At 39.2% G+C, this 15,483-nt stretch overlaps 1 protein-coding gene across 2 annotated transcripts in view; it reads left to right on the top strand.

Moving 5' to 3' along the window:
• Nucleotides 1-7,294, top strand: part of wasf1 (WASP family member 1) — a 79,022-nt gene extending 71,728 nt beyond the window's left edge. The window contains exons 8-10 of one of the 2 annotated variants that reach the window (XM_073933798.1): nucleotides 2,769-2,939; nucleotides 3,046-3,127; nucleotides 6,762-7,294. In XM_073933798.1, the coding sequence (XP_073789899.1) occupies nucleotides 2,769-2,939; nucleotides 3,046-3,127; nucleotides 6,762-6,854 (346 nt within the window). In that variant the 3' untranslated portion in view covers nucleotides 6,855-7,294. Of the gene's footprint in view, nucleotides 1-2,768; nucleotides 2,940-3,045; nucleotides 3,579-4,714; nucleotides 5,274-6,761 lie in introns of those variants that run through there. The other variant, XM_073933797.1, reaches the window with a different exon arrangement.
• The last annotated feature ends 8,189 nt before the right edge of the window (nucleotides 7,295-15,483 follow it).

Genomic DNA, 15,483 nt, shown 5'->3' with positions numbered 1-15,483 from the left:
ACATGCGCAGAAGGACTGTCTGATGGAGACAGAGGAGGAGCCGCGAAAATGAGCGGAGTCGAGCTTCCAACCAAACGCTTTATGTAAAATCAACCACGCCCCCCGAACTTCTCAGCATGCGTTTGCTGTCATATCAACACAAATGGATGTAATAACGTTAACAAATATGAGGGTTTTATATATTCAATCGCGCCAGCTCCGGACCGCAGCGCATAACCTACTCGCGGCGTCGCGGGCTGATTCCGGCTCGCATGCGGCAGCGCCGGCTCGCTCGGCCGCCGCATCTGGCTCGATTGACTCGGGCTGGAATTGGGTAGTGAGTCCAGGCATCCGGAGTAGGTCCAGCAGAGGTAACATTAGTCAGTCTGAGCTCTAAGAGATAAGTCTCCGGCAGGCGAGAATCTAGCCGGAACTGTGTTTTGCTATCTGGGTGGTTAGGCGTGTATCAGCAAACTAATAAAGCTCGAAAAAAGCCCTGAACTTAGCGAATAAACAGTGTTCCACCAGGATCATGTATGTCAGAAACTATAGTTTACTGCTGAACTCATTTTGTCATGGTAAAATAACACAGAAATCGAATAATAACACTTCAGTCTCCTGCCGAAGCTCAGACGCCGCGCTTTGAGAAACTGTCAATCACAGCTGTCAATCACGATGACACGCCCAGCATTAAATTACTGCTAAAAACAAACTGTTTACAAAAATGAAGATCTGCACCTATTTCAGCACAATAACCAGTGCCTTAATCCACCAGAACCATCTTTCAGGACATTTTATTGCAAGTGTAATAAATTTTTTTATTTGGGCTCAAGTCTCCTTCATTAACACGGAGGAGGCGGGCTTTATGACTTGTACTGCAGCCAGCCCCCAGGGGGCGATCTAACGGCAGAGACCCTCACTCAAACGCAGGCTTGCGGCACACTTGGTCCAAATTGAGGTGGGTCAGGAAGCCTTCAGACTTACACCGGTCACATGTAGGGGAAATGGTGGGAAAAATTCTGTGTAATTTAGATTTTGAGTAGCGCATTCTTTGCATTACTTTAAATTGAATAAACTGATGTCTGGAATTAATAGAACAAGATTGAATTCTACTGAGGCTTTCCTCCCATGTATCAGAGTCAATCTGTATACCCGATTCCTCTTCCCAAGCATTCTTCAAATGAATAGTAGAGTAGCTCAGTTCTCGAGAAAAAACACATACAAAACCTGAAATTAAATGTTTGGAATCAGGTGAGCCCGATAGTAGCCTGTAAACCTTTCCTTCATCTGGAAGCGATTCAATTGGGTATTGCGTGACTTACATAATTTCTAACCTGTAAAGTTTGGGATGCTTTTCATGAACCGGCCCCCATGACAAACTAATTGAATAGCCTTGTTCTACAATATAACATTCCAGTGTTAAAGAGCCCATATTATGGGTATAACCAAGTTATTCACGTGCACGCGCAAACCCGGGAGATTTCAAACCTGCGGCCCCGCCCTCTGACACAGAAACCCAGACACACACACACACACACACACACACACACGCACACAAACATGCCGGTCAATTGAAGTCACACTGCAGATGGATATATCGAGTCTCTACCCAAAGATGAAACATCAGCATTATAGCCAAGCAGTTGGAAACTACTGGAAACAACATGCTACAAAGAATACTTCATCTGTGTTTGTTAAAGGAAGGATCAGTAAAGAGTAACTTACTGATGGACGTCAGGATGAGTTTCTTTCTCCATTTCTCAAGTGTAAGTACGTGAGATTAAAGTTGCCTCGCTGACTCTAGCTTGCAAATGTATTTAGTTGTGATTTGTTACTTGTAACCGCGTGTACTGTATCAGGTTAACTGGCTATATTCTCTTATCGCGTGCAAAGTCAAGTTAAAAACGCGACGCGTGCTGCTTTGTTTATGGAGCTCCGTGGATGGAGTATTGTGTGTGTGTGCGCGTGCGCTGTCGTCCAGAGGTATGTGTGTGTGTTTGTGTGTGTGTGTGTGTGTGTGCGCGCGCGCGCGCGTTGTCGTCCGGAGGTGTGTATGTGTGTGTGTGTGTGTTTTTGTGTGTGTGTGTGCGCGCGCACGCGCAAGGACGAGGGCAATGTGTATATGTGTGTGTGTGTGTGTGTGTGTGTGTGTGTGTGTGTGTCTGTGTCTGTGAAAAGAGCAGAGTGAGACAAGCTATGAGATCTCCTTGACAGTTTTTGGAGTTTTTGCTCAATAAAATAGTCAGTCGTCTGTATTTTCAAGTCCATTGTCTGTATTTACATTGACCCACTGGCAGCTAAACTCCACGCCTACACTATCGAGCGTGTATGAACTGTGATTCCTTTTATATTGCTGATTAGCTGTTGGGCATTTCACTCTCTGACTGAAGGCAGTCGACCAATCGCAACAGACTGTCATCGGTCCAATCAGCGCAGATTAGCTTCGCGCTAAGGAGGGGTTTGGGAACAAATGAATCACTGGACGATTCATACAGGAGTCGCTGGGATAATTAGGTAAAAATAAATGCAGATTATAAGACCATGAAAGTGTTTTTTGACCTTGCATGCATATTAGACTGTTGTTGGAGACCCTTACAACCAAGATATGACCCTATTTCATGTATAATATGGGCTCTTTAAAGAATAAGGAAAATTGGGCTGTCAAAAGAGCGGCTGTGTGTATAGAATGAACAGCTTGTGCACGATAGTGTGTGTTCATATCACAGGACGGCCTGTATCTGAACATCTTTATGAGTTCTGCTCATGTGTGTGCTTTCTGTGGTCTGCAGGCAAATGTACATTGATCATCTGGACGGGCCGTTCTCTCTGGCCGCGCTGCCGTACTCTCAGATGAACGAACTGCTGAACCGCAGTGGAGAGAGAAACTACGGCCGACCGCACGAACCACCACCACCCCCACCCTCACACCAGCCTGACCTCAAACCAGCCTCCGTCATCAGGTGCGCGCACACACACACACACACTCCCACACACACACCAGATCACTTTTTAACACGTAAATGATGCCAGAACTTTCCTGTTAGTGTCTGTCTCTTTGTCTTTCAGCTCCAGCTCAGGTTTCTCCGACAGCGTTAATCAGTCTCCTGCTCGCACACCTGTCTTCCTCAACCCCAATGCCCCGCCCCCAGCCCCGCCCCCCTTACCCCCTCCTCCCCCTCCCTTGCCAGCCAGCGTATCAGGTTCAAGGATGCGAGGTTCAGCCCCGCCTCCGATTCCTCCCTTACCTTCCCAGCAGCCCCCGGCCATCCCTCCTCCCCCCGCCCCGCTTCAGATCGCCCCAGGCGTCCTACACCCTGCCCCCCCTCCAGTGGCTCCACCCCTTCACTCATCTCCAGCCAAGGCTCTGCCCACAGATGGAATGGTTTTACCGCCTCCTCCTCCTCCTCCTCCTTTGCCCCTCCCAGGAAACAGAAGCTCCTCCCCTTGCACGTCCTCAGCCCCGCCCTCCATGCCTTCCTTTCCATCGGGAGCGGTTTCGTCTCCGCCCACTCACTCGGGTCACGAGGTCAAGCGGTATCCAGCCAACTTGCCACCAATCAGCGATGCCCGCAGCGTCCTATTGGAGGCCATACGTAAAGGTGGGAGGAGTTTCATGACTAATGTGCAATGCATTTTGGGAGATGTAGTTTATTTCTGTCTGTGGGAGGAGTTTTATGACTTATGTGCAATGCATTCTGGGAGATGTAGTTCATTTCTCTCTGTACAAGGAGTTTCATGACTAATGTGCAATGCATTCTGGGAAATGCAGTTTAGTTCCTTCTGTGGGAGGAGTTTCATGACTAATGTGCAATGCATTCTGGGAAGAATAGTTAATTTCCTTCTCTGTGAAGAGTTTAATGTCTAAAGTGCAATGCATTCTGGGAGATGTAGTTAATTTCTCCCTGTGGGGGGAATTTCATGACTAATGTGCAATGCATGCTGGGAGATGTAGTTCATTTTCTTCTGTGGGAGGAGTTTCACGACTAATGTGCAATAAATTATGGGAAGAGTAGTTAATTTCCGTCTCTGGGAGGAGTTGCATGACTAATGTGCAATGGCTTCTGGGAAATGTAGTTCATTTCCTTCTGTGGGAGGAGTTTTACGAGTAATGTGCAATGCATTCTGGGAGATGTATTTAATTTCTGTCTGTGGGAGGAATTGTATGACTAATGTGCAATGCATTCTGGGAGATGTAGTTCATTTCTGTCTGTGGTAGGAGTTTTATGACTAATGTGCAATGCATTCTGGGAGATGTATTTCATTTCTGTCTGTGGGAGGAGTTTTATGACTAATGTGCAATGCATTCTGGGAGATGTAGTTCATTTCTGTCTGTGGGAGGAGTTTTATGACTAATGTGCAATGCATTCTGGGAGATGTAGTTCATTTCTGTCTGTGGGAGGAGTTTTATGACTAATGTGCAATGCATTCTGGGAGATGTATTTCATTTCTGTCTGTGGGAGGAGTTTTATGACTAATGTGCAATGCATTCTGGGAGATGTATTTCATTTCTGTCTGTGGGAGGAGTTTTATGACTAATGTGCAATGCATTCTGGGAGATGTAGTTCATTTCTTTCTGTGGGAGGAGTTTTATGACTAATGTGCAATGCATTCTGGGAAGAGCAGTCAAATGAATGAATAAATAAACAAACATTAAATAATTTATAATAAAAATAATTAAATAATTAAATAAAATAAAAATAAATGAATAAAATAAAAACAATGTGTGTGTGTTCAGGGATTCAGCTTCGGAAGGTGGAGGAGCAGCGCGAGCAGGAGGCGAAACACGAGCGTGTGGGAAATGACGTGGCCACGATTCTGTCTCGACGCATCGCAGTGGAGTACAGCGACTCTGAGGACGAGTCTGAGTTTGACGAGATCGACTGGATGGAGTGAACACACACACACACACACACACACACACACACACACACACATATACACACACACGCACACACACACACACATACAAACAAACATACACTAACACACAAATACATACACAACTCCCATCATGCTTTGCTCTCATGTTTCTAAACACACCTTCTGCATCTGAAGGTTTCTTTAATCTGTTGGTGTGTGTTTAATGGGGCGCTGGTTTCCTCCAGATCAGAACGTGACGGACGTTTATTATTCTTTACATATCATCAAACTGTTCTTCCATGTCAGAGATGTGGTGTGTGTGTGTGTGTGTGTGTGTGTGTGTTTATGAAGGAGAAATGAAGAAGTGAAAAGAATCTGTTGTTCAGGTCAGATTTTCCACCACATGTAAAATAAAGGCTGAAGTTAATCACATTAAACTGATCATTCAGTTTCCAGAATTCTGTAAAATGTCATGAAATTAACGTCAGAATTTATATTGTACAAAATATTAATGATTATTTATGGGGGACTTTTTGAAGGGGGGGGGGGGGGTGAAAAGGCATTTTTAATTAAATAAAATTAATCAATTTTAGGTCAGATTTTATTCCACGCTCAAATAAATACACTAGTAATGTCTCTTTTTTAAAGTTAAATTTGATCAAAAATAATATTTTGTAAATATTTTAACAAAAATAATCATTATTTATTACTATTATTAATATTATTGTTGGCAAGGTAAATATATATTTAATATTAATATATTAAATATATATATATATATATATATATATATATATATATATATATATATATATATATATATATATATTATTATTATTATTATTAATGTTAATTCCATTTGTTTATTATTAATTATTCGATTTGTTTATTATTCTAAAATATTTTAATATTACATAATTTTTTATATATATTAACAATTTTTTATTATTAAAATAAAATTTAAAATGTAGAAATAATTGGATATAAACAATATATATATATATATATATATATATATATATATATATATATATATATATATATATATATATATGCTATTATTTCTGTATTTGGAATTGTTTTTAATATTACATAATTAATCAACAATTTAATAATGATGTCTACATTAATTTCATGACATTTAGTACTACAGTTGATTGATAAAATACGAAGCTGTATGAAAGATGAATGTTTACAAAGTTATTTCCTTTATGTAAAATACGACCATATCCTTGTTTTCATGCGATTCGAAATATTGACATCTTACCGGGGTGCGAATTATACATTGTCGATGGAGGGGGGTCAGCTTTTTCAGTAATGTTAGTTTGGGTAAAACATGCTTCAGTGAATCAAATTCATGTATTTATTTAAATAACATCTAACTCATTAATACAATGCCTTTAAGTTTTCGGTGTTTTGAGGCATATTTAGTGTATTCTGATCTACAGTATCCTCTGACTAGCTCTTTCAGAGGTTACTGTAGGTCAAATGCGCATCTGATTTGACTTTACGTTTAGGCTCAGTGTAGATGCAGTCAGTCTTGTGAGTATTTACAGTGCCTATCGGTGCTCTAGATCTGATCTGCATAGACTGATTGGCATGATTATGCTTTCACAACGGTATGAAGCAGATGTGTTCAAACTCAGTCCAGGAGGGTCGTCATCCTGCAGATTTTAGCTCCAACTTGCCTCAACACACCAGCAAGATGTTTCTAGAAAGCTTGATTAGCTAGCCCAGGTGTTTCTGAATGGGGTTGGAACTAAACTTTGCAGGACACCGGCCCTCCTGGACTAAGTTCGGCCACCACTGTTATGAACCATTTTAGGGGTGGTCAAATGTATATTTATATTATCTATTATTTTAACTACTAACATTATTATTTAAAATACAGATCAGAGCAAACTATTTTTCACTATAAAAAGCCCCCCCCCCCCCCACCTACTGTACATCTAGATATTTTCAGGGGGTATCAAGCGTTAATCAGGGGGGCTAATCTCCCTCAAACCCCTCTCTAATTCTAACCCTGCATCTTACTGTAAAAGTCTCCAAATAAAAATCAGCCCTCTTCTGCGGTGGATCGATGCTGATTGATGGCGTTTCTCAATTTTTAAGCAAAAGAAAAGAAATAATAGCTTTTACAAAAGATGAAAGAGACCTGTGTGTGTGTGTGTGTGTGTGTGTGCATCTGCATCTGTTTGTCTGTCTCTTTGTGTGTGTGTGTTTGTGTGTATGCGCGTCTCTTTTTCAGCCTTACGGTGTGTGTAAATGTGGAAGAGTTGAATGTATCGTGCTGTTACTACTTTTGCCTGCATTTCTCCAGCATTCGCTGTTTCTGTGTTCAAGAAGGAAAAAAGAGCAACAAGAAAGAAGATTTAAGATACTGTAAACTGTGTATCGTACGTAACTGTTTACTGTAACAGTTTGCTTGAATTAATAAAAACTAATGTTTAAGGGAGTTCGTTCATTCATTCATTCATTTTTAGGGATGTAACGGTATCAGAATTTCACGGTACGGTAATACCTCGGTATGAATGTCACGTTACAGTATTTATTGAATCATTTACAGGAAAAAACAAAACTTATGAAAATACTCCAAAAAAGTGCCAAAAGTGTCAATGACATACAAATTAGCCATCTATCTGTAAGCTTTGAAACAGGAACTTCAATTTTAATAACAAAAAAATATTAAACCATGTAAAAAAATAAAGTTTCAATTTAGTATTGTTGAAAACTCATCACATTCAACATTTAATCACTCACTCACTTAGATAGAGATGGGTTTAAAGGAAAAATCATATAAATATAATCTGGTAAAAGCTGGTATCTCTGGGCATTTACAATGTCCCCTGCAACAGAAAAAAACCCTCTCATTTGGGACTGAGGTTTCTGGGACAAGAGAGATATGATTTAGCCCAGGTTGACAGCAGTGGGTGACGTTGTGCATTGTCTTTCCCCCACTTGAGAGGACAAACCATGAGTAAGATAGAGGTCTCATGTCTGCATCAATCTGAACAGTGTGCTGACAACACCGCTATTCAGTACGCGCGCGACAACACAGCTGATAAGAACTCGCGCGACAACACAGCTGATAAGAACTCGCGCGACAACACAGCTGATAAGAACTCGCGCGACAACACAGCTGATAAGAACTCGCGCAACAACACAGCTGATAAGAACTCGCGCGACAACACCGCTATTCAGTACGCGCGTGACAACACAGCTGATAAGAACTCGCGCGACAACACAGCTGATAAGAACTCGCGCGACAACACCGCTATTCAGTACGCGCGCGACAACACAGCTGATAAGAACTCGCGCGACAACACAGCTGATAAGAACTCGCACGACAACATAGCTGATAAGAACTCGCGCGACAACACAGCTGATAAGAACTCGCGCGACAACACCGCTATTCAGTACGCGCGCGACAACACAGCTGATAAGAACTCACGCGACAACACAGCTGATAAGAACTCACGCGACAACACAGCTAAGAACTCGCGCGACAACACAGCTGATAAGAACTCGCGCGACAACACAGCTGATAAGAACTCGCGCGACAACACAGCTGATAAGAACTCGCGCGACAACACCGCTATTCAGTACGCGCCCAACAACACAGCTGATAAGAACTCGCGCGACAACACCGCTATTCAGTACACGCGCGACAACACAGCTGATAAGAACTCGCGCGACAACACCACTATTCAGTACGCGCGCGACAACACAGCTGATAAGAACTCGCGAGACAACACCGCTATTCAGTACGCGCGCGACAACACAGCTGATAAGAACTCGCGCGACAACACCGCTATTCAGTACGTGCGTGGCGACAACACCCGCTTTAGAGTTTTCCAGCTCTTTTTCATCCCCGCTTCTAGCAGCACACTCCATTTCCACATTACTGGATCTGTAGCGACAACAGACCGCAAGGGATGATGGTCAAGCATGGGCTGATGGGAATTGTAGTTTCCGCTACCTCCCGTTCGCTTCATTCGCCTGAGCAAATTTTCTCAGAAGACCTATAGTTTTACCGAGTCATGCGACTACGGTAATATCGAAAAAAATTAATATTGCGGTATGACGGTATTTACAATACCGTTACATCCCTATTCATTTTCCTTCAGCGTAGTCCCTTATTTATTTGGGGTCGCCACCACGGAATGAACCACCAACCACACTCTAAAAAACACAAGGTTAAAAACTACCCAAATTGGGTTGTTTTTAACCCTACTGCTGGGTAAATATGGGACAGAACACATCCGGGGTTAAATTAACCCAAGTAATTGGGGTATTATTTTTAACCCCATAAATGAGGTTATTCTACCTAATAATTGGTTATTTTTACTTAAATAATAGGTTCATTTGATCCAAAAATGTCTGCGAAAGACGACCCAGCAGTTGTGTTGTTTTGACACGGCATCTCTGAAGTACGGTGGGGGACGTGCAGCTTTGCAGGTGTACAAAAGGTGCTAGTAAAAAATTTATTTTAATTTCGAAAGGTCCGACTAAGGCCTGCTTTGAGCATAAATCTCATTTTGATCATCTAAAATCGCAAGGAATCTGTATTTGTTACAGTATTTTCATTGCATTTAAACAAATTAGTATGTGGTATCCCAGTCAGCCCCTGCTGTGAGTTGATTTGACCCAAAGAGCTGGGTTAAACCTACCCAAGACTCTGAAAATAACCCCCAAAAATTACCCAAATGCAAGATTTGGGTTGAAAGAATATCCTCATATCTTTTAGAGCAGTGTTTCTCAACTGGAGGGTCGTGACCCAAAAGTGGGTCGCAGGAACATTTTCAGTGGGTCTCGGAGTGTGTGGTCAATAAAACAACAAAAGTTTAGATTTTAGCTTATATTTAGCTCATACTGGACTTTTATTTTGAAATGCGCACACGACAACCGTACTGATTGACATGTGAAATTTTATTTCATTATATCTAGAAATATATCAAAGATCAGCAAGTACAACCCTGAATCTTCAACTGCTCAACTGTTCAACTGCTCTTCAACTGCTCCAGAATGCAGCAGCACGAGTGGTCTTTAATAAACCTAAACGAGCTCATGTCACTCCGCTGCTCATCCGTTTGCACTGGCTGCCAGTTGCTGCTCGCATCAAATTCAAAGCTCTGATGTTTGCCTACAAAGTGACTTCTGGCCTTGCTCCTTCTTATCTGCTCTCACTTCTGCAGATCTATGTGCCCTCCAGAAACTTGCGTTCTGTGAATGAACGTCGCCTCGTGGTTCCATCCCAAAGGGGGAAGAAATCACTTTCCCGAACGCTCACGCTCAATCTGCCCAGTTGGTGGAATGAACTCCTTAACTGAGAACAGTTCCTAATCAGAACAGCAGAGTCACTTGCTATTTTCAAGAAACGACTAAAAACTCAACTATTTAGTCTCCACTTTCCTAATCTGCAATTGCCTCTCGGGATATCACACTAACTGTACCCAAAAAAATAAAAATACTAATACTACTAATACTTTCCTTCTTAGACTTCACACACCTAAAACTTGCCTACAGCACTTATTCATTGTTGCTCTTATAGTTGTGTAAATTGCTTCCCTGTCCTCATTTGTAAGTCGCTTTGGATAAAAGCGTCTGCTAAATGACTAAATGTAAATGTAAATATGTAAAGTATGGATTTACATATATTGTTGACAAAAAAGGCTTAAAACCTCAGTGTGTCCTATGTAGTGAGGTGCTCTCACAAGAGAGCATGAAACCTTCTAAACTAAAACCACATTTAGAAACCAGACATCCCAGTTGCAAGGACAAACCTGTGGACCATTTTCTAAGACGACTCTCAAGAGCTGAGGGCATCACAAAAGTGCATACATTTTGTTAAATGACAGCAATAAAGTATTGTTTATTTGTAAGTCTTGGTGATTTATCGGTCACTACTTGTGTACATTAACAAATAAATACAAATTAACTATAATTCCTAAAATTATATTATAGTTCCTAAAAATTTGGGTCGCGGCTTGATGACTATGTAAAATGTGGGTCCCATGGCCAAACCAGTTGAGAACCCCTGCTTTAGGGTGCAGAGATGGGGGACTCGAGTCACATGACTTGACTCGGGTCAGACTTAAGTCACAAAATTTAGGACTTGAGACTTCATTTATTCATTTTCTTGTCGGCTTAGTCCCTTTATTAATCCGGGGTCGCCACAGCGGAATGAATCGCCAACTTATCCAGCATGTTTTTACGCAGCGGATGCCCTTCCAGCAGCAACTCATCACTGGGAAACATTCACACACTCATACACTACGGACAATTTAGCCTACCCAATTCACCTGTACCGCATGTCTTTGGACTGTGGGAGAAACCGGAGCACCCGGAGGAAACCCACATGACCGCAAGGAGAACATGCAAACTCCACACAGAAACACCAACTGACCCGAAGATCGAACCAGTGACCTTCTTGCTGTGAGGCGACAGCACTACCTATCTACTGCACCACTGCATCACTGGACTTGAGACTTGCTTGACAAATATCTAAAAAAGACTCGATTTATTTTATTAATCTGGTGATGCCTTTAGGCTTTCTAACACATAATGCTCTGCCATTCATGTTTGCTTTGAACTTGAAAGGGAGAGAAGCGGATTTGACCGGTCAGTGGGTGCACATGGCTCCTGAATAGGAAAGAGAGAGTGGATGTCTTTTTTTTTTAAATTAAATTATTATTCAAAATTTTATTATATTTTGTTTATAGTTAACTATTTATGTGCTGTGGGTAAATGGTGTGTTTCAATCCAGCTACCACCACAAGTATTTCAAGTCTATGGGAAGCACTGATAGTATTGTTTTTGTATGCTAATGTTTAATATTTGAGTTTTTGACATGTTAGCGGTTAACTTTAATCATAAAATAAGATTGCATTAAAACAATCTGTTAATACTATATTGCAGTTTGTTTTTCACTTGCATGCATCATTTTTTCCACCATATTCATTTAAATAAAAAGAAGAATTAAGTTAGGCAAAACAAGAAACCATTTCAGACCATGAATCTCAAAATCTGTCTGTAACGTACTGTATGTGTGAAATGGGCTATATATATTATCTGGAATCTAAAGGTTCAAAATGGCCTTTAGAGTGTATTCTTAGCAATTCATATTACTCATCAAAACATTTTTTATTGGAGTTATTAAAATGTACAAAATGTCTTTGAGGAAGATGATCTTTACTTCTAATACAATAATATTTTGTAATAAAAGAAGAAAATATTATTTTGATTAAATAATTGAATTCCCCTCCCCAAAATATTAACTGTGCACAATAAGATTATTTAAGGTTTTGTGATTTAGGGTCTCGTTTAATTAATAGTATAATATATTTATGGCTTTGAAGTAAGCACACACATTCCCCTGAGCAGTAAGCCATCTGATTCACTAGTGACGAAAGAGTCATTTCAAATGACAGTTCTCATATATATAAATGACAGTTATATATATACATACACACACACACACACACATATATATATATATATATATATATATATATATATATATATACATATATATATATATATATATATATATATCATATATATATATATATTATATATATATATATACATATATATATATATACATACATATATATATATATATATATATATATATATATATATATACATATATATATATATATATATATATATACATATATATATATATATATATATATATATATATATATATATATATATATATATATATATATATATATATATATATATATATATATATATATATACATACATATACACAGTTGAAGTCAGAATTATTCGCCCCCGTTTTTTTTTTTTTTATATTTCCCAAATGTTGTTGGAAAGAGCAAGGAAATGTCTGATAATATTTTTTTCTTCTGGAGAAAGTCCTATTTGTTTTATTTTGGCTACAATAAAAGCTGTTTTAATTTTTTTAAGAAACATTTTAAGGTCAAAATTATTAGCCCTCTTAAGCTATATTTTTTTGATAGTCTCCAAAACAAACCATCGTTATACAATAACTTGCCTAATTACCCTAACCTGCCTAGTTAACCAGATTACCCCAGTTAAGCCTTTAAATGTCACTTTAAGCTGTATAGAAGTGTCTTGAAGAATATCTAGTCTAATATTATTTACTGTCATCATGACAAAGATAAAATAAATCAGCTATTAGAGATGAGTTATTAAAACTATTATGTTCAGAAATGTGTTGAAGAAATCTGCTGTCAGTTAAACAGAAATTGGGGAGAAAAATACGGGGGTCTAATAATTCTGACTTAAACTGCATATATATATATAATTTGATTGACTTGAAAGTGACTTGTACCAAGCTACAATCTGACTTGATGTGACTTGAAATAAGCAGTGACTTGACTTGACTTGAGTCTGACAAAAACTGACTTGACTTGCTTGAGACTTGAAGGTTATGACTTGAGTCGTGAGGCACATGTGTGACTTACTCCCATCTAAATACATACACTTGTCAATTTGTATATCTGCATTCACTACTTACTTCTAGTTTTAAAATATATTTATTATGTATTTTTGTCCCGTCTCTGTAATTCTGTTGCACTGTAGAAGCTCTGTGCCCAAAACAAACTCCTCATGTGTGCGAACATACCTGGCAATAAAGCTCTTTCTGATTCTGATGACAGCACATGATATTTTACTTATTCTATACAGCTGTACACTTCTATAAGTGTCATTTAAAGGCTTAACTAGGGTAATTGGGGTAAAGTTAGGGTAGGCAAGTCATTGTATAACAGTGGTTTGTTCTGGAGACAATCCAACACTAATATTGCTTAACTTGGCTAATAATATTGACCTTAAAATGGCTTTAAAACAATTAAAAACTGCTTTAATTCAAGCCGAATTAAAACAAATAAGACTTTCTCCAGAAGAAAAAATATTATCAGACATACTGTGAAAAATTCCTGAATCTGTTCAACATCAATCAGCTAATATTTAAGAAACAAAAGTCAAAAGGGGCTAATAATTCTGACTTCAACTGTATAAACCAAATAGATTTGAAGCTGTCAGAACAACAGTACTGCATATTTAAAGGGATAGTTCACCCAAAAAATAATAATTCTGTCATTATTTACTCGCCCTTCACTTACTACAATCCTTTATGAGTTTCTTTCTTCTGTTGAACACAAAAGAAGATACTTTAAAGAATGTTGCAAACCTGTAACCTCCATAGTATTTGTTGTTCCTACTATGGAAGTCAGTGATTTCTAATATTCCTCATAATATCTGTTTTTGTGTGTTGAACAGAGAAGAAACACTCATGAAGGTCTCATGAGTGTGAGAAAATGTGAGTAAATGTTCATATATGGGTGAACTGGCCCTTTAAATAAGCAGAGCATGAGACTCAACAGCGCCGCCTGTTCGTCAAGCAGAGAAGCGCATGTGTGGAGAAGTCTGACCTGCAGGTGACGCTGCTGTGTTAATAATAGTCATATATCGGTCAAATATCCGCTGCTCGCTCTCTCTCTCTCTCTCTCTCTCTCTCTCTCTCTCTCTCTCTCTGTGTGTGTGTGTGTGTGTGTGTGTGTTAACAGTGGTGTTTACAAGTGGAAAATCATATGAGGTAAGAATAAACAAACGCGAAAAAGAGACACGCTACCTTGTGTTTGTGTTTTAACAACTTTGTTTACAAGTGGAGAACACTATTATAGGTAAATAACAATAATAAATACAGGAATACATTGTAAAAATAAACGCGCAAAAAGAGACACGTGACTTGAACACTGCCTCCACAGGGTTAATGCTAGAAGGGATACAGCTGCGACTGGAACAAGAATTATTTATTGAGTATTTTGAGGGATGTAAATAATAACAACAGTCCTAATGTATTTTCTGTCGCACATTTTTATTTTCCAAGGATTCTAAGAATCCCAAAGCAGCATATATCAATAAATAATGTTATGGGAGCTGTTTTAACACTAAGTTATGATTGAATTGCCTCTTGATACAGTTATGAAATAGTTTGACGACAAGCAGGAAATGTTTATGGGCCAATGACATCACCACATTGAAATGGTTTTAATGGTTCATTGGACCATTATTATTATTTACATCGCTCAAACTGGTCTATATCATTTATTAAATTAACCATGAGTTGTATTTCATTATTGTCTATCCTACTCCAACCTTCACAATAGTGTAAAATATTAAGTATTGTTGTACAGTTTCAAAAAGATGATGCTATATTGATGTGTTTCCACAGCTCTTCTATCCATTCATTCTCCACTGCTGTACTATATAGGTGCACAATGAAACAATACTCACTGATGTGTTACAGCTGCACAGAGACTGAAGAATTTACTGCAGTTAGCACTTTCACCTAGTACACTGTGTGTGTGTGTGTGTGTGTGTGTGTGTGTGTGTGTGTGTGTGTGTGTGTGTGTGTGTGTGTGTGTGTGTGTTGGAGCATTTTCATGCAAGTTAAACAAAGTTTGTGGTTAATTTATGTTACTTTGGGTGTATTTTGTTGTACTCACCGGCCACTTTATTAGGTACGCCTTACTAGTACCAGGTTGGCCCCTTTTTGCCTTCAGAGCTGCTTTAATCTTTCGTGGCAGAGATTCGACAAGGTATTAAAAATATTCCTCAGAGATTTTGCTCCATATTGACATG

This window comes from Danio rerio, chromosome 20 (assembly GCF_049306965.1).
Source record: "Danio rerio strain Tuebingen ecotype United States chromosome 20, GRCz12tu, whole genome shotgun sequence".
Lineage (NCBI taxonomy): Eukaryota > Metazoa > Chordata > Actinopteri > Cypriniformes > Danionidae > Danio > Danio rerio.
Note: the sequence above shows the minus strand (reverse complement) of the source record. Positions and strands in the feature narration are given on the sequence as shown.